Genomic DNA, 20,273 nt, shown 5'->3' with positions numbered 1-20,273 from the left:
GAAGAAAAAGTCAGCCAGAAGCCTACAGTCAGTAGGAAAGGGGATCTGCCAACAAAGCCATGCCAAAGTGGAACAAACACCCAGAAGGACCAAAATATCTTTAGCCTGTGAGGCTCTATGACCAGACATGACAAAGGAAGAGGGCTCCCCCAAGAAAACCCTAGGAAGTAGCTAGGACATGATAAGCCTAGCACTTAGACTGGAACAGCCTGGGATCAGAGAGGACCCTAAAGCCCTAGAGGCAAAGGTCATCTCATGACCCAGGAAATCCAAGATGAGTCCAGCAGGGCTGACCACATTTGCCAAGAGTACAAGGGGTCTTCCTTGGCCCTGGTACAAAGGCTTGATTCAGGAGATGGAGAGAAATGTAAATAAAAATAAAATTAAATAGAAGGAGCATAGGAGACTGGGTTGTAATTAGGGAAAATCGTGTGGTGCTTTAAATTACCCCAAAGTTCTAATCAAAAGATCAGCTCTTAAATATAAATATTTTTCCACTGATGCTGTATGGTTGGTTGTCGTGAAATACTTTGAATTCTAAAGAATAAAGCCATAGGTCACCTAAAGGGCAGAGTGGTACATGGCTAATATGAACAGATTACATCGAGTATTGTAGGCCATTCTACAGTACCTAAATGACAATCCATTCCAATGAAGAATTGCACAGAAGTGTTAGAAACAATATTATGAGGATATTATTATGATTGGGAAAAGAAGTGAGCTATTTGGGTTGTGAGAACTCATATGCTCCATTGGTCTCCATACAATGCTAAAATGCCCAGAGGAGGGCCGGCAGCAGGTCAGGTAGACCCTCCTGTGGAGAATAAAAGGGCATCCTGGGACAAGATTCTTGTCATTTGACAAGATTCAACTATCTTACACAGAAATATGAAAATGTGACTAAGAAGTTATTCTTTCATCTCTCAAGGGTTTTAAGAAATAAGAGAAAAGGAAGGAAAGTGAATTACCACACTGGGGGATGTCACAGTAGTCAAAGAGCTTTTTAGGATTTGTTGTATAGCACCAAGGACCATTGGGGTCACCGTCAGGATTACGGCAGTACTAGAAAGAAAAGAGAGAGAGAGACTTATAACACTCTAATGTTGTTAGTGAGGGTCTCTAGGAGTTAACACTTTGTCCCCTTCTTAGGTAATGATCAGTTATTTGGGGAGATTTGTGAGAAGGAAGCAGAGTAAGGCCCTAGTGACTTGACATTGCCTTGGGTTCTCTTCAGTGAAATTTCTCCAGGTAAGGACTGTTTCCCTATGGGTTCAGAGGCCACAGGATTTAGAACTGGAAGGGGGGACAATCAAGATCTTCTGACACAGCCTTCTCATTTCCCAAATGAGGAAATTGAGTCCTAAAGAACAAAGTGATACTTCCAAAGGGTTATGCTACTAAATAACATCTTGGAAGTCCTCCTTTTTCCCCCCACATCCTATTGTCATCCCCCCAGAAAAGCTATCCGGATGCAGGTTTGAATCCTGGGTCTACCATCAATGTAACCTTGAGTTCTATCCCTCTAGGCCTCTGTGTTCCTCATCTCTATTTTATTTTATTTTCATTAAATCTTATTTTTTAATTAACAAAAATATACCTCCTCTCCCTCCCAACCTATCTGTGTCCCCATTGAAAAGGAAAGAGAACAAAACTCATGTGGCATAGCTGTAGTAAAGTAAAACCAGTTCCCTTATTGGCCATGTTCAAAGAGCTGTAGATCTTATTTTGTACTCTGAGTTCATCACCTGTCAGGAGGTGAGTATCACGTTCCACATGAGTCCTCTAGGATTGTCATTTCCTCATGTTTAAAACGAGAGGGTTGGATTGAATATTTTTGAAAGTTCCTTCCAGTGTTACGTTTATGATTTTTAAAATATGCAGAACTCTTCAAGGTAGGTGTCAAAAGAAATAACAAATCTTCCATTCCCCAGGGAATACTATCCCTGGTAATATTTTGTATGCCCATGAATTTGAACAAAGGCTGCACTTGAAGTTCTAGAGGGCCACATGTGGCCTAGGGGCCACAGGTTCCCCTCGATCATCTAATCTGATTCTCATTCTCCTTTTCCAGCTCCCAAGTAGCAGGCCCAGCCTTAACCTAACAACTCCCCTGTTTATAGGAATTGAGCTATGGATTAAAACATGTGTTTTAGTAGGGTTTTCTTTTTCTTTTGTGGGATGGAGATAGAGAGAAAATAAATATTCACTCATTTTTAAAGGAATTAAAAAAAAAAGAAATCCTGTGGGGAATAAAAGTTAAACAAATGTATTGGTGCTACTTACATTTTCTTCCAGGCCTGCCCTTGGATATGTCGCTGGAGTAAAAATACTATGTGGGTGAGGCTCCTGTGCAGTCCAGGCCTGGCACGAGGTGCCAGTGACAGTGGTTGATCTTTTGCCCCGGTAGTCTTTACCACTCCCAAACATACAGTCTGCATAAGAAAGAAAGAGAATGTGTTGCAATGCACTTTCCAGCAGTGATTAAAAGGCCTCCCCCACCCCCGGGGGGTTGGTTTGTGTCAGATGACAGGCTAAATATTCAGATCCTACTACAAATTCTGAACAAGAAATATTGATTCATATTTGTTATTCTGATGAGTTATTGAAAGAACTTATTCGCCTAGAAATTGGAGACAGAATAACTGTTTACAGAATTTCACAGAATAGTCCTAGTGAGATGGGGTGACATGGTGGGCAGAACACTGGGGCTTGATTTCAAGCCAGAGGACCACAGAGTGTTCTATTTTTGCTCAGTCGTTTCAGTTATGCCTGACTCTTTGTGCTTCCCCACTTTGGGCTTTCTTGGCAGATATTGGAGTGGTTTGCCATACAGATGAGAAACTGAGGCAAACGGGGTTGAGAGACTTGCCTAGGGTCACATAGCTAGTAAGCGAGGTACACTTGTTTGATTGGAAGAGAATTCTTGAAAAAATTTTTAAATCATTAAATAAAATTTTTTAATCATTTTAAATCATTAAATAAAAAAATACATTTCAAATCATTTTAAATCCAAACAAAAGTTACATCTTGAGAGAAATCCTTTTGGCAGCTGATTGGAGGATAGATTGAAGTTGAGAGACTTGAAACAGAGATACCAAATAGTTAACTACAGCAGTAGCGATAAGAGCCTGAATTATCGAGGTCATGCATTACCAGAGCCAAGATCCCAAGGAAGCCAGTTAAAGCTACCCTTCCCTCCTTCTTTTAGAACTATTAAGAAAATATTTTCAATTTATCCTAATCCGAAGCCTTTGGATTTATATGAAAAAGAAATCTTTTTAGTCCTTGACTATCAATTCCAAATCAATGTCATACTTCCCTTTCTCTAGATCAGCCAAGAAAATGACTCCACCCTGAAGTGATATGGGCAATGATTGGACGAGGACAAGGAGTCCTGAAAAGAAGTCTTTTTAATTACTTCCATTAATGAAGGCATCTTTTGAGTTACCCCTTAGTCAGCTGGGAAGCAGAATCCTTGATGGGGGTAATCAAAGAGAGATTGAATGACTTTAGGAAAATGATTCTCCAAGGTTGTGCTGAAAGTTTTGACAGTTCTGTTTGATGAAGCAAACTGTTAGCTGAATTTTCCTTGACTCCTATAGCTGTGTTTTATCTAGTTGTGGAATTTTTTTCTGTTGTTTTGAGAATATCATAAATTGTAGCCAGAAAATGGTGGGGGAGAGAGAAATTTTCAGTCATTAGGGTGTCTCTCTTTGTCCATCTTTGGTTCTCTCTCTAAGTGGAAATGCTTAGATTAGATATAGGGATGGGGAACCTGTAGCCTCAAGGCCATAGGTTGCCCACTATCATCTAATTTGATTAGAATAATCAAAATAAATAAAAATCATTTCTAGCAGGCTAGTGCCTAAAAAGAAGAGTACAGGTAATTAGAACCTAGGTCTACTGGCTCCCATTCCTCTGCTTTTTTTTTTTTTTGTCAAAGTAGTGACAAAGTGGAAAAAACATTGGGCTCAGAGTTAGAAGACATAGTACGGTCTACCTACTCTGTCACATAGCTGTATGACTGTGGACAAGTCACTCACCTTCTCTGAAACTCGGTTTTCCCCTATGCTGAAGAGAGATAATAATTCCATTCCCCAAGTGAGGGTTGTAAACTTAGATTTTGAAAGATAGTGGAGGATGGAAGGGCCTTGTGTGCTGTTGTCCATGGGGTCATGAAGAGTCAGACGTGACTGAACAACAACAAGGGAGGGTTGTTGTGATCTTTAAAGCAATATGTGGGTGTATGTGTGTGGATTGTGACACCATGATTGCTTTTGTAGGGAACTCCCAGTGAGGAAGGTGACATGATTTGGCCGTGGTTGTTTGATGATAAGTAATAGCTGTAATTCAAAAGTCAGGTCCCCTTTCTCCAAAGCCATTACTTTATCTACTGTAACACTTACAAATATATGTGTATATATAAATTTATGTATACATGAATACATGTGTACACAGAAGACTTGGCTTTGGGTTCCTGTTCTGAGATTAAATAGGTATCATTTCTAATTTCCTTCTGGTAGTGTCTGTTCTTTGCCCCTGGCACACAGTGTATAACCTGTTGCTATAGAGCCATTTGATTTGGGGTTGGAGAAGACGGATATATAATGAAAGTAGAACCTAGAATAGTAAGTTCTGGCTCACCACCATTAAAACTCTTAACCTTTTTCCCTTCCCAGGTTAAGTGCCAAAGTCTTGCCCCATTTTCCACCTCTGATATATATTAATAGGCTTTTCTGCCTATAAAGACGTGTCTCTTTTTCCCCTTCCCTGTGACAAAGCATACAGGCCTCAAAAAGATGCTTAGTTACCTGTTTCTGGGGGGGAAGTTGTTTCTACACTAGGACCTCTTGTAGTTTGGGCATTTGGGAGATTCAATCCTGTTACTGAACATTTCTCCAGATTACAGAATTCCCATCTGACTCTGGGATCTGTGGTGTAACACCAAGGACTTTTATCCCCATCTGGATTTCTGCAGTAGTTCCGTATCAAATTTCTGTAGGAACAAAAACAATTTTTGTTAATAATAATGAGAGAATGTTTAAAGTCACATAGGAATACATATTCAGTTATAAATTGTGAATTCTTTATATCAAAGGTACCAGCAGATGGTACTTGAGGGAGAGACTATTTCCTTTTTGTCTTTGTATCTCTAGCACTAAGTAGAAAGGCATGGTAGTATTAGGTGTTTAATAAATGCATTTAAATTTGATTTAGTCATAGTGGCCTATGATAACATTTCTGATTTTCTAAGATTCCAAGGCCAGCCTTGTCCCAATGGGCCCAGACATTTCTATGCAAGAGGCATATTTTTAAGTTGTATAGTCATAAGATAGAGAGTGCTTACAGACCTCTTTACAAAAAACATAAATCTATGGACCTCATAGCACTCCTTTTAATAAAACATGATGTGACTCATGATCTATGACTCATAGCCTATAAGTCAAGTCCTACTACCTTCATTCAGGCATTGAAGTGACCCTGGGCTCCTTCTGCTTTGCCAGAAGACTACAAGTTCTGTCACGTCCTACCAACCTGGAAAGGTTTCATGGTTGGGCTTGGTGACAGACTGTTTGGCATCCTAGCTAAAGTCAGAGAGGCTCATTACCAGGTAGACCACAGAGAGATGAGCCAGCTAGGTGATACATCAAGGAGCCTGTTAGACTTGGAGTCAAGAAGTCCTAATTCAAATCTTGCCTGATACTTAGCTGTGTGACCCTGGGCAAGTCACTTTAACTCTCTAAGCCTCGTTTTCTCATATGTAAAACAGAGCTAATAATTTCCACCTGCCTCCCAGGGTCGTGGTTAAGGATCAAATGAGCTAAATATATAAAGTGCTTTGCAAACCTTAAAGCTTTGTAAATGCTATCACCATTATTGCTGTTGTAGTTATTATTGTTGTATTGGTCCCATCGACTCCCAATGACCAATCCACCAAGTCATAAAGGCATTGTAACCTGCGTGAGGGTAGGGAGGCCCAAGGATGACAGAATTATGACTCTCTGAAATATGACTTGATTCATAAGCTCTGACTCATGGTCTGCCACTTATTAAGAAAACTTGTACTGTGGAGTAATCACCTACAGCTGCAGCAGATATTACACGTCAACAAACACTAGCCGTCGTAACAACCTGTGCTCTTCTACTGTGTGTGGCTTCTGGAGTGTTTATCTGGTGAGTGAGTGTGTGTGTGTGTGTGTGTGTGTGTGTGTGTGTGTGTGAGTGTGTGTGTGTTATGGGTGGGGAGGGAGAAGGGATCTGATAGCCTTGATGAATTGTGCCAACAGAATAGCCTTTGACCCGCAGGTGCTAGCCTCTTTATACACTAGGGAGTAAGCTATTGGATCCTGCCACAGCAGGAAATCTTTCACAGGCAGGCGTCACAGCATTTTCAAGGTCCTCGTGTCTCTGATGTATCAGTTCTATTCCTCCTCTCTACTGGCCCAGCTCCAACCCACTGCCCCATCTTGCCTTCCTGCCTTGGCTCTCCCAGGTCTGGTTCATTGCCTGATCTCCACAAACTGGTACTCATTGCCCAGGGCCCAGAACATGACAATGTGTATAATACAAATTCCCAATCTCAGAATGGCAGGATTGTAATGGATCTTGGAGGTCATTCAACCCAACCTGTACCTGAAGAAGAATCACCTTTAGAACATCTAAATCAAGTGCTCATCAATTCTCTATGTGAAGGCTTACAGTAAAAAAGAATCCACCCATTATACTGTGGGGATAAGTTTTTCCTTACACCAAGCCGAAATCTGCCCCTTAGCAACCTTTACCCATTACACCTAGTTCTGCCCTTTTGTTCAGTTGAAACTGGTTTATCAAAGAGCTCTTCAAGTGCTTGGATTTAGCAATTATATGGTGTCCCCAAAGCCTTGTCTTCTCTAGGCTAAACATTCCAACTTCCTTCTTCCACTTCTCATATGGCACACTATACAGTCCCATCACCATAGCAATCACCCTTCTTTGATGTACTCTGTCTTGTCTGTGTACTTAATATGGAAAACATGTTTGTATACCTACAGTCACAGGTATTGGGACTTAGGATCACCAATGGCTTTGACACCTCTCACCATGTTAATTCTTTTGTTGGGGCAGGCAAGCTACATGATGTGAAGATTCCATTTCTTATTAGATGATGCAATCACCATACACACTGAGCTATTCTAAAGTCTTTAGCCACCATTGGATTGGAATCCTCCCAAAGATGGATGCTGAGAGTTCCTCTGAGTTTTCCATTAAATTTTGACTTCCACTCCACCCCAAAACTGATCATACCAAGCTTTTTAAAGCCCTTGTCTCTCCTGCACTCAGAATCAGGAATTATTCTAGAATTCACTAAGGGCAGAATTCGCTAGTAGAGAACATGCTAAAGAGCAGTTCCCCTGATGGACATCTAAGTGTCTTATTTCCCTTATGGTCTTTCCTAACAGATATACTGAGCCAAATTCTTGGCTGGTGAATAATGTGGACATACGCATTGGGGAAATTATCTGGGGTCTTCTCATGTCGATGTGGTGTCATAGAAGACCAGGCCTGGCACTTCTTTCCTGAGATTGTGGTGGATGATGTCCCACGGTAACTTTCTCCGTTGCCCTCATAGCATTCTTGGATCACAGAGCTTTGCACTGTGGGCACTGCAGTAGAATTAAAAGAAATTAGATGAAAATACAGCGTGTTTCATAGACATTTAATGCATCAGAAGAGCTGGTGACTCAAGTTATAACAGGAATAATCAACAGAATAATTGGGATCCTTAGGCCCGGTGAATTCAACAAGCTCTTACCATTTCCCAGGGTTGCCCACTTGAGACTGTGCCCTCCTCCTTCTAACTTTTGGCTTTGGCCTAACTCCTAGCCACCTGTTTCAATTTAAATCCATCCACAACTCAACAAGCATTTAATAAGCAACTGCTGTTTGTAGAACAACGTGTGAGGCACTGGGGGAAAAGTTTAGCCAAGACTTTCCTCTCACAATCTAGTGATCATGGTTATCTTGGAGCAACCTGACCTTCTCCTATATATTCATCACCATGCAATTCAGCCCTAACCTTCCTTCCCTTCATTAGCTCATTGTACACTTAATTAGCCTCTTCCATAATGTCTTTTGGGGGAAAAAACCCATACTGTTGTAAACAAACTCCCCTACATCCTTCCACTCTAACTAAAGCACTCCCTTTGCCTCTTCAAAGTAACTGAAATGTGACTTCTCAGTGGATGCTACATTGTTATCAGGGCTTTGAAAAGACCATTTCTCCTCCCACTACCCTTGATCCCAAGGGCAGGGAAGAGGGGTAGGTATCCTCTTTTCTTTCAACTCCCACTTACCCATTCATGGTCATCGCTCAACAACCTCTCCCAGATCCCTCACCTTCTCTCCCCACCATCCACATTCCTTTTATCTACCAAACCCGGAAACACTGGATTATCTTCTTCAGCGACCTTGGCACCTGGCTCATAGTCTTCCTCTCCACCCCGTTCCCTGCCATCACCCTCTGGGACTGAGATCACCTTCCTTCCTGACAGCCTGGCTGAAACTCAACTCTAGTGATCTGTAATTCTACTCCACACACTTCTTGGCCACCCTTTGGGCCTCACTATCACTACTTCCACAGTGACGGCCCAATTGGGACTCTGTAACCTAAATTTGTAGTGGACCAAGTCAACATAGTTTTGTGACTCTCTCCAACTCTGTTCAGCTATATGAGAAAAGGGGCAAAGGCAATGCATGTGGGAGCAATCTAAGGTTGGAGCCCAACAAGTATAAAGTTGAGTTGAGGATGGGGAAGGGAAGAGAGTGTAGCCAGTGTAGCAGTGATGGCCTGGGAAAGAACAGAAAGTTTGGAGACCGCAGTGAGAATAAAGAACAGGGTTAATCAGAAAAGAAAAGAAGGAATGATAAAAGATTATGGTCAGATAATTGAATTTCAGAGTTCATGATTATGTGGGTGATGACAAGATGAAGGGTATGATTAGCTCTTGTGTGAACGTGAAGTGGGGTAGAGGAGTAGGTCATGGGAAATGAGTAAGTTGAGGAACTGGGAAGTTAAGGTATTTGAGAGGGTACCAACATGTATGTCCAGGTCTCCTAATGTGAGGGCAGGAGTTGGAAAGGGAAGAAAGCATTTGCTTTTTTTTTCCCACAACAATCCTCTGAGGTAGATAATATCAACACTAGGAGACTGACACTCAAGGAGTTCAAGTGATTTGCCTATGATCTTATGAGCTTATAAGTACCGGAGATGAGATTTAAACCCAGTTCTCCTGACTCTAAGTACCATGTTCTTTCCACTACCCTGCATACATCTCTGTCAGATTGAATGAATAAACGAGATTTTCTATGCAGCTGATGGGGGGACCCTCCCCCAGCTCTGGGAATGCAATTCTTAGCCAAATAATCCATTCCCTGATAACTGGAATTAGAATGAGACAAAGACCTGTAAAGTAGAAGTAGGAGAGTACTGGAAGTAGGAGAGTCACATGATCCCTTTTGGGTCCATCACTCACGTCATTCACAGAAATCTCCCTTACCCACTGTTTCTGTCTGAAGATGGGAGGAGCCACAGGAAGGGATGGCACAATAGTCCCATCTCTTTTCAGTGCTGGTGGTATAGCACCAGGGTTCTGACTCCCCGTCAGGATTACGGCAGTAGTTTTCATCCAAACCTCTGAAAAGAATTTGTCAAAAGTTAATTGGATTGGCATCAGTAACAGTGAGGAAATATTTTGCCATTACAACGAACAGACTGATTTATACATGACACTGAAGGTATGTGCCCACCATGACACAACTCGACTCAGAAATAATTTACTAGTGGCCTCCTGTGTGCTAGGCACCGGAAATGTATGGGTTAAAACAATACAGGCTCTGACCTCCAGGTACTATTGCTCTGCTGGAGGAAGGAACATGTACATAGCAAGGCAAAGGGTTTACAGCACTAACAGAAGGAATCATAAAAGGGTTCCTTTGGTGGCAGCACTTGAGCTGACTGATCCTTGAAGGGAGCTGGATATTCCTAGAGGCTGAAACGAAGAGAGAAGGCATTCCAGGCATGAGGAGCAACCTATGCAAAAGCATGGAGGTGGGAGAGAGATAGTCCTATATAGGCAATAGCAGGTAGAGGATAGAGAGTAAGTGGGAAATAATTTGTCAGTTTTGAAAGGTAAGTTGCAGGGGCAGCTAGGTTGAACCAGTCCTGGAGCCAGGAGGACCTGAGTTCAAATGTGACCTCAGACCCTTGACACTAACTGTGTGACCCGGGGCAAGTCACTTAACCCCAATTGCCTCACAAAAAAATCAACAAGAAAGAGAGAGAGAGAGAGAGAGAGAGAGAGAGAGAGAGAGAGAGAGAGATAAGTTAGAGACAGTGAAGGTCTTGAAATGCAAACAGAGGAGTTTGTATTTTACCCCATGAGCCAATAGGGAGCCACTGAAGCTTCTTGAGCAGAGGAGTGAAATTTCAGACACATTGAGTTGGATAAATGCCAGAGGTATAGCTTAAGTGGAATGCATTCACATATAATTGCAACTTCTTTTGAGTATGAGGATAAAGAATGAATCTGAACTTTGTGAGAGTTACTTAATATAAGTCTTTTGGGGGTTATTTATGCTAAAGAATCAATCACCACCATCCCAACTACCACTACCACTACTACTACTATCACCACTGGTACCAACTACTACTATTACTACTTCCTTCTACCTATCACCACCTCTGACTACTACCTGCAACTACTACAACTATTACCTATAATTACTACTACCACCTATGACCACCACTACTGCTACTACCTTTTACTACTACTACTACTTACTTGTACCTACTGTTACCACCTATGACTACTACCTACCACTACCACTACTACTATACTACTACCACCACCACTACTACCACTACTAGCTATTACTACTACCACTATTACCTACTACTACCTCTATTCCCACCAATAACTACTACCTAATTACTACTACCACCTATGACTACCACTACCACCACCACTACTACTACAACACCACCACCATTACTACCACTACTACTCACCACTCCTATCACCTATGAATACTACTATCTACCTACCACTATTACCTACTACTACCTATATTACTACCAAGGACTGCTAACTACTACTACCACTATTACATACAATTACTACTACTTGCTACTACCTCCTATGACTGCTACTACCTACTACAACTATTACCTACTACTACTACCACCACCAGTATTACTACTTACCACTACTATTATCTACTCCTGCTACCTACTACTCCTACTCCTACTACTGTTACTACTACTAATACTAATAATACCACCACCATTACTAATACTTGCTACTACCACCCATGATTATTACTACTTACTACTACTATTACCAGCACTACTACTATTACCTATTACTATTACTAACATCTACCACTATCTACTCCTACCCCCTACTACTCCTACTACAACTAGTACTACTAATACTACCACCACCACCACTTACTCTTACTGCTACTACCACTACCACCTACTACTACTACTTACTAACACTACTAACTACTACTATTACCTACCTAGTATTATTACTGCTGCTGCTACTACTACTACTACTACTACTACTACTAATACCAGTAATAATTATTATAACTGACACTGTTTTGGCTAGATCTGTAATTGCACTGCTATAGGGAATTATTTATGAAAAAATTCCCTTTACCAATGTAGATAAGCAAATATTCTGCAACTTACAGTCTTAGAAAGTTGCCTGAAGCACTGAAAAGTTGATTGACTTGCCCATGGTCACATAGCCAAGACATGTCAGAGTCTAGACTTGAATCCAGGTCTTCCTTGACTCCACAGAAAGCTATTAAACCAAGAGGCCATTCTGCTTCTCAATATGAAGCTAGTGTTAAGCCCCAAAAGCTGTTTCTTTTGGAAAGAAGACTGTGCTCAAGAATGTGATTTGTGAACCTGAGTATTCCTCTAGGAAAGGCAGAGTATTATAATGCTGAATTTGGAATTAGAAGACCTGGGGTCAAAACTGGTCACTTACTTCCAGCTGTGACCCTGGGTGAATTACCTCGCTTCAATTTCTTTATCTGTAAAATGAGGAGATTAGATTAGGTGGCATCTAGGGTTCCTTCTAGCTTGAAGTCGATGATAACTCTAAAGAGTCCTTTAACAATTAATGGCAGAAGGGTCTGGCAGATGAGGAGTATGGATGTGGAGATGGAGAAGGAAAGGAAGGTCTGTCTCCCACACAAGTTAGTATAGACTTCCACCTTCCTTCCGCAAGCCTTAGCCAGTCTCAATTCTTTTCCGATGCCTAAAGTCTTTGACCCTGAATACCGAGTGCTAGATTTAGCTCAGGAAGCCCTAGGTTCCAACCCCACTCTGCCACATGCTACCTATGTGACCTTAGTCAAATCCTTCAGCTTTCTGGAACTCAGTTTCCTCATCTGTAGAAAGAGGAGGTTGGAGAAGAGGACCTCTAAGATTCCTTCTGACTCAAAATCTATGACCTGTGATCTTAAAAAAATATATGAATGGAATTGTATTCTCCTATATCATACTCATTGGCCATCAACTGGGGACTTACTTGCAGGGGAAGTTTTCTGGGGTCCGGTTATGCTTATGAGGTGCCTGTTTGTTCCAGTGTTGACAGGTAAGCCCAGACTTTGTGACCGAGATTTTGCCTCTGTAGTTTTCTCCACTTCCCTTTAAGCACTGAAGCATTGGACCAGCAGGTGGTGGGGGTGTAGCTTAAAGAGGAAAAAAAAATATTGCATTTTTTTGAAAACACAGAGAAGAAAAAACTGGCCTACGTTCCCCTTTTGGCTCTGCTTCCCACGAGACTTGGCATTTAGATATTTTTTTCCATTTTTCACAAGGCCATAAGCTTGATGAGGCTTGCTTTTCCTTCACCTGTTTTTTATCTGAGACAGTTGAAGAGGCCTTTTCTGGATGCTCTCCATCCCCTTGTACGTGCCTGTTTTTGTCTGGGAACACTGAGGCGAAAAACAGGGGTAAGGTCTAAGGCTGGATTTGAACTCAGGTTTTCCTGACTCCAGGCCCAGAACTCTATCCACTGTTTCACCTATTCTGTGCATAATCAAGATTTCAATCTCCCTTGTTGTGGACACTATCCTTTTATTATTGCAGCATAATGTGAATGTGGCAGAAGTCATAGAAAGCTTGCCTTGGAAACACGGTGGCTGCATAACCCTGTGCCAGTTGCTTAATCTCTTTGTGGCCTCAGTTTTCTCATCCATGAAATGGGGAGGTTGGGCTGGATGACTTCGGAGGTCCCATCCAGCTCTAAATTTATGATCCTGCGTATGTTTGTCTCTCTGAATAGGATACAAGCTCCTTCAGGGGACGAATTATTTAACTTCTGTCTTTGTGTTCCCAAGCAATTAAACAATCAATAAACCCAGGACCTGGACTCAGGAAGATCTGTGTTCAAATCATGTCTGGGACACTTCTCAATATGTGCGACCCTTAAGTCACTTAACTGCTATTTGCCTTAGGAAGAGAACAGGTGGGGTTGCCTCAGTTTCCTTATCTGTAAAATGGGGATAATAATAGCATCTACCTCCCTGGATCATTGTGAGGATCAAATAAGATGATATTTATAAAAATGTTTTGCAAACCTTCTAATGTCATAAAAATGCTAATTCTTTATAATGCCATACTAACTCTGCTCACAGCTAGCATAGGAACATAGGTTTAGAGACGGAAAGGACCTCAGAACTCATTTAGTCCAGGCCCTTCATTTTTCAGAGACCAAAGTTTGTATAAACTGCAGTTAGCATTTCTGACTCCAAACCCAATAATCTTTTCAATTTACTATACCTAGTTAGAAAGAAACATAGGCTAGAAGGAGTGTGATAGTAACACCATATGCCAGGAAAGCGTAACTTTATGTAGAAATTAATGAACTCTGCAGGGCTTAAGCAAGGTGGAAAGCCTTTGGATGAAAAGAGAGGGAGAAGAGACAGGAAGAAGGAGGGGGGTGGGGATAGAGGAAGGGAGAGAGTAGGGGGAGAGAAAGAGAAGGAGTGAGGAAGAGAGGAGGACAGAGGAAGTGGGAGAAGGGGTGAGAAAGAAAGGGAGAAAGAGGGAAAAAAGAGAGGGAGGGAAAGAAGGGAGAGAGAAAGAGAGGGAAAGAGGGAAGGAGACAGGGAGAAAGAGAAAGAAGAGAGTAAGAGAGAAGGGAAAAGGAGGGAGAGAAAAGAAGGAAGAGGAAAGAGGAAAATAAGGGGAGGTAAGGGGGAGAAAAAAAGAGGGAGAGAGCTTCCAACAAACTGGACTGAAAGGTGGAGGATGTGGATGATATTTGTTCAAACATCACACTAGCACAGAAGCAAAATAATTGCTACGAAGTTGCAGTACAGCAGTGACAGAGCTTCAGCAATACAGTTTCACTCTGCTAGAAGCACAGTGTCTAACAAAGTTTTGATTTGCGTTGCTGCTGATCTCTTAGAAGGTAGTAGAAGCCACTCTGGCCTTAATTCTGACAAAGGAGTAGTGGTGAAATGGAAATTGAACTATGTTGGAAATCAGGAAACTGAGGTCCAAAGTCCAGCTCAGTGACTCGGTAGGGTGACCTTGGAGATTTGAATCAATCAAAAATGAATCAACGGACACTGATTAAGCACCTTTCCTGTCTTTGTTGTCGTTTAGTCATGTCTGATTCTTCGGGACTCCGGGAGCTTTTCTTGGTAAAGATACTAAGGTGGTTTTCTACTTCCTTCTCCAGCTCATTTCACAGATGAGGAAACTGAGGCAAACAGGGTTAAGTTACTTGCCTAGTAAGTGTCTGAGGCCAGATTTGAATTCAGGAAGATGAGTCTTGCTGACTTCAGACTGGGTACTTTTTCCACTGCACCACTTAACTACCCCTATGTTAAGCACCTACTATATGCCCACTATATGTGTTCAAGTGTGGGGAATATGAAGACAGAAATGAAACCATCCCTGCCCCTAAGTACTTATTATGTTCTATCAAGTGAGACAACATGTACATACATAAAGATATACAAGTTCCGAGGGCAGACATCCACAGCTGGGGAACCAAGGAAAACTTCATGTAAAAGGTGGCAATTAAACTAAGCTTTGAAGGTAACTATTAGGTATTCTAAGAGGGAATACTCTCCAGGCACTAAGATCAGTCTGTTGTTCAAAGGCACACAGAAAGGAAACGGTATATTGTGTGAAGCATAGCCAGTTTGGCTGAATGGGAGTGCGCATTAAGGGGGAAATTTAAATTTAAAAAAAATTCCAAAGTGAACAAATAGGGTTGGGTTTTTTGTTTTGTTTCCTTTTGTATTTTCAAAACAAAAAAGCAGAACAAGAAAGGTATATGCCCACTACTTTGGGGTTGTTAATGAAATGTTAACAGACACCAGAAATAAAGCCAAATGAATCACCTCCTAGAATGCTTTCATCTTCTCTGTCAAGAAGAATGCTTTTCAAACTAGAAAGGGTAGAACAAATATGGTTAAGAGAGAAATAAATAGATGGGAAGATGAAAAGAGAGTACACCTGATCCAAAAGAATTACATCAGAGGATACAGGAATTAACTGGTAGATGTGATCACAAGTCTGCTTTCTGGAATCTCTCTGGAGAAGAGGGGAGGTGGCAGATGACTCAGCAATAGAATATATCACCCCAATGTTTGAAACAGGGGAGGTAGGTTCTAGAAACTAAACCCATGAACTTGATGTCAATCCCTAGTGAAATTCTAGAATCAATTATTAAACACTTTGTGTGTACTTTGAAAAGGAAGAAGTAGAAATTGGGATGTTACTAGCCTGGAATGTCAGAGAAAAGAGGCAGCTAGGTGGCACAGTGCATAGAGCACTGGTCTTGGAACCAGAAAGACTCATCTTCGTGAGTTCAAATCTAGCCTCAGACACTTACTAGCTTTGTGACCCTGGGCAAATCATTTAACCCTCAGCTTCCTCCTCTGTAAAATGATCTGGAGAAGAAAATGGCAAACCAGTCCAGTATCTTTGCCAAGAAAATCCAAAATAGGGTCATGAAGAGTTGGATACAACTGAAAAATGATGCAATAATGCACCCGGATTTCAGCAAGACATTCGACAAAATCTCATAACATCCTTCTGGAACAATGTGACTGGATGGTAGTCACATGATTTTAAGAGTGTAAGGAAGACCTAAAGGGTATATTTATTAAATTGGTAAATGATATGAAGCGAGATCCAAAACATATACCAACAGAGTTACTGGAAAAATGGGCCAAATCTAACACGACAGTATTTAATAGGAATAAGTGTAAAATATAATCCTGTGAAATCCAGATCAAAAAATCAACTACTCTCATGTTTTGTGGTAGCAAAGACCCGGAAACAGAGCACATTCCCATCAATTGGGGAAATGGCTAAATAAGATGTGGCGCATGAACATAATAGAGTCATTACTGTGCCATGAGGAATGATGAATATGATTCAGAATGATGAATTCAGAGGAACATGAACTGATACAGCATGAACAAAGTAAACAGAACCAAGAAAATAATATATGCAAAAACTACAACAATGGAAAAAGAAAGAAAAAAAGGTTGAAAACCTTCACAATATCTCATATATATTCCCTTCTCTCCACTTAGTCACTACCCCACTTCAGGCCTTCATCCCTTTGGGCATAGTTCCAAATAGCTCTCCAAAATGATTGGAGCAGTTCACAACTCCACCTACAATGCATTCGTGTTCCAATTTTCCCACATCTTCCCCAGCATTTATAATTTTCCTGTTTTGTCATGTTAGCCGATCTGACCACACCAATAGGTGGGATATCTGATAGGTGGTACTTCAGAGTCATTTTGATTTGCATTTCTCTAATCAATAATGATCTAGAGCATTTTTCACATGACTATACATATCTTTAATTTCTTCCTCTGAAAACTGCCTGTTCATATCCTTTGACCTTTTATCAATAGGGGAATGACTTGTATTCCTATAAATTTGACTTAGTTTTCTATGTATTTTAGAAATAAGGCCTTTATCAGAGATACTAGTTGTAAAAATTCTTTCCCAGTTTTCTGCTTCCCTCCTAATCTTGGTTGCATTGGCTTTGTTTGTACAAAAACTTTTCAATTTAATGTAATCAAAATTATCCATTTTGCATTTCATAATGTTCTCTAATTCTCATTTGGTCATAAATTCCTCTGTTCTCCATAAATCTGACAAGTAAACTATTCCTTGCTCTCCTAATTTGCTTATAGTATCAACCTTTATATCTAAATCATGTGCCCATTTGGACTTTATTTTGGTATACAGTATAAGATGTTGGTCTATGTCAGGTCTTCATCAATATTGCAACAGGTGCCTGACTGGTCTCCCAGTCTCAGGTCTCTCCCCCATCTAGTCCATCCTCCACTGAGCTGCCGAGGTGACTCTTCTACAATGTAGATCTGACCATTCACCACCTCAGTCGGTGAGTTCCAGTGGCTCCTCAATACCTCCAGGATCATATAGCATATCCCAAAAGTCCTAGTGCAATTTCAAAGCTTTGATAGCTATATTTACATAAACTGGGTATTAAGACCTCTGTTAGACATTTAAAGTTCTTCACAACCTGGCACCTTCCTACATTTCCAGTCTTCCACATCACTCCCCTTCACATATTCCAAGATGCAGCTACCCTGGCCTATTTGATATTCATTGAGCATGACATTCCACCTCTCATATCAATGCCTTTACGCTGACTGTCCTGCAGGCCAAAAATGCTCTGCTCCCTGACCTCGTCTCTTGGTTTCTTTTTCTTTTTTCAAAATTCGGTTCAATTTCCTCCTATTTCAAAAGGCCTTCTCTCGTTCTTTCTGCTGCTAGTGCCTCCTCTCTCAGTTTCCCTTTTGCGTATATACATATATATGTATGCATGTATGTATATAGTATATGTATATCCTGATTACCTAGTTATTTACATATTATCATACCCATTCATGAATTCCTCAAGGTTGGGCATTATCTTGGCCTTTATTTTTGTATTCCTGGGGCTTAACACATAGCAAGTACTTACTAAATGTTTGTTGACTAACTGTAATTGCAATGGCCAAGCTTCGCCCTGGAGAAGAATTGGGAAAAATGTACCTCTCTTGTTTTTCAATAGAGTTGGGAGACTATGGGTTTGGAGTTCTGTAAGCACTATCAGAAATTGTTGATGTATTGGTTGGTTTTGCTCAGCTACTTTTTTTTTCCTTTTTATTCCTTGTTTCAAAGGATGTCTCATTGGTTGGGTGGCAGGCCAATATAAAAATGAAAGACATTAATAAAATAATATTTTAAAGAGTCAACTGCTCAGGTACAGGTAGAAGGAAATATGAGTTAAAGACAATTATTGTAAAAAGATTTAGGGTGGCAAGAGGGTTAACTACATGTTTAGCATAATGTTCAAGAAGATGATTTAGCTGCACCAAAAGTTAACAGGATCTTAGACTTTAATTAAAGAAGTAGAGTATCCTGAACAAAGAACATAATTGTCCCATAGCACCCCATAATTGCACAGCTAGGTGGCACAGTGGTTGGAGTGCTGGGCCTGGAGTCAGGAAGATTCTTCTTCCTGAGTTCAAATCCAGCCTCAGAAACTTGCTAGCTGTGTGACCCTGGGCAAATCACTTAACCCTGTTTGCCTCAGTTTCCTCATCTGTAAAATGAGCTGGAGAAGGAAATGGCAAACTACTTTTATATCCCTGCCAAGAAAACTCCAAATGGGGGGGGGGGTTCACGAAAAGTCAGACATGACTGAAACACTTGAACAACAGCAATATTCTTTACTTTATCCTCGTCTAACTCTTTCTTTTTAATCTCATGTCTCAGTCTTGCATTTTACTCCTAAACATAGATGAGTCTGGCTCTCCTGTTAGTAGATTAAGATCAGCTCCATCCCCTCTAACTAGGAGCTGATAGAACAGGGCACAGGATTACTTATAATGAAATTACCAAAGGGATATAAGACTAAAAAGATTTGGGACCATTTCACAACATTGTTTTTCATTTCCTTCAAATCAGTCTTCCAACTTCCAAATATTCCATTTGCTTTTTGAATTCTGCAGCAGTAGTAAATTGCGCCTTTTTCTATCAGCTTCATCCTCCCTAGTAAGCATCTTGGCCTAGCCTGAAGCCAGTCGGTCCATTTGAGGACTCTGGAGACAGGCTTTCTTGTGGTTTTCTCAGCTTTCACAGCAGACGGGCCTTCTTTCAGCTTAGAAGCTTATTACATCAGTTACATCTACTGCCAAGTTCTGCCCTATAGCCTGAAGACTATTTCCAGTATACAAAAGCCCTCAGTCAGTTTTCAGAGTTTCATCACAGCTGCTTAACACAGAGAATAGAAGATTTAAGGGAAACAGGCTACTTGTCTTTGAATAGCTGAAAAGCTGTCACTGAGAAGAGGAATTCAATTTATTCTGTGTCATCTGGAGCAGAATTAGGTCCCATAAATCAAAAATATGAAGAGGTAGATTTCAGCGCAACATAAAAAAGTACTGTCTAATAATTAATAATTGAAATAGTTATCAGATTGAAATATATAGTTATATAATTTAAAATAGAATGGACTAACTTGTGAAGTAGTAAATTCTTCATTGCTAGAAATATTCAAGCAAAGGCCAGATTACACATCAGGGAATTCTGATGATGACCTAAAATCTCTTCACCTTAAGACCTCGTTAATCTACGGATAGGGCAAGTAGGTGGCACAGTGGAGAGAGTGCCAGGCCTAGAGGCAAGAAGACCTTAGTTCAAATCTGGCCTCAAGCACTTACTAGCTGTGTGACCCTGGGCTAGTCACTTAATGCTGTTTGTCCCAGTTTTGTCAGCTGCCAAACGAGCTGGAGAAGGAAATGGCAAACTGCACCAGTGTCTTTGCTAAGAAAACCCCAAATGGAGTCATGAAGCATTGGATACAACTGAACAATAGAAATAACCTCTTTGTTTTAGGTTTTATATATAAAAATATTCACAGTAGTACTCTTTATGATAGCAGAAATTTGGAATCAAAGTAATTGTTCATAAAGTTATGGGATGGCTGAACCCACTGTGACAAGTGAATGTAACGGAATATTATTGGAATGTAAGAATATGAACATGAAGAATTAAAAGAAACATAAAAGACCTATATGAACAGATGCAGAAAAAAATAAGCAGAACCTGGAAGAGAATGACTATAATAATGCTAAAGAAAATAACACTTAAAAACAAACCCCGTCAGAGCATAATCATAACCATCAATCTTAGCCACCAACAAGAGTGAGGAACT

General features: G+C 40.7%; 1 protein-coding gene across 1 annotated transcript in view; it reads right to left on the bottom strand.

The window, feature by feature from the left end:
* PLG (plasminogen) overlaps positions 1-20,273 on the bottom strand; it is a 71,286-nt gene that overhangs the window by 13,747 nt on the left and 37,266 nt on the right. The window contains exons 8-13 of the mRNA XM_036768820.1: positions 12,588-12,750; positions 9,537-9,673; positions 7,484-7,643; positions 4,812-4,996; positions 2,284-2,432; positions 969-1,062 (exon numbers count right to left, since the gene is read on the bottom strand). Of these exons, the coding sequence (XP_036624715.1) occupies positions 969-1,062; positions 2,284-2,432; positions 4,812-4,996; positions 7,484-7,643; positions 9,537-9,673; positions 12,588-12,750 (888 nt within the window). The remainder of the gene's footprint in view (positions 1-968; positions 1,063-2,283; positions 2,433-4,811; positions 4,997-7,483; positions 7,644-9,536; positions 9,674-12,587; positions 12,751-20,273) is intronic.

Source organism: Trichosurus vulpecula, chromosome 7, assembly GCF_011100635.1.
Source record: "Trichosurus vulpecula isolate mTriVul1 chromosome 7, mTriVul1.pri, whole genome shotgun sequence".
In the NCBI taxonomy this organism is placed as follows: domain Eukaryota; kingdom Metazoa; phylum Chordata; class Mammalia; order Diprotodontia; family Phalangeridae; genus Trichosurus; species Trichosurus vulpecula.
This window is presented reverse-complemented; position numbering and strand designations above follow the sequence as displayed.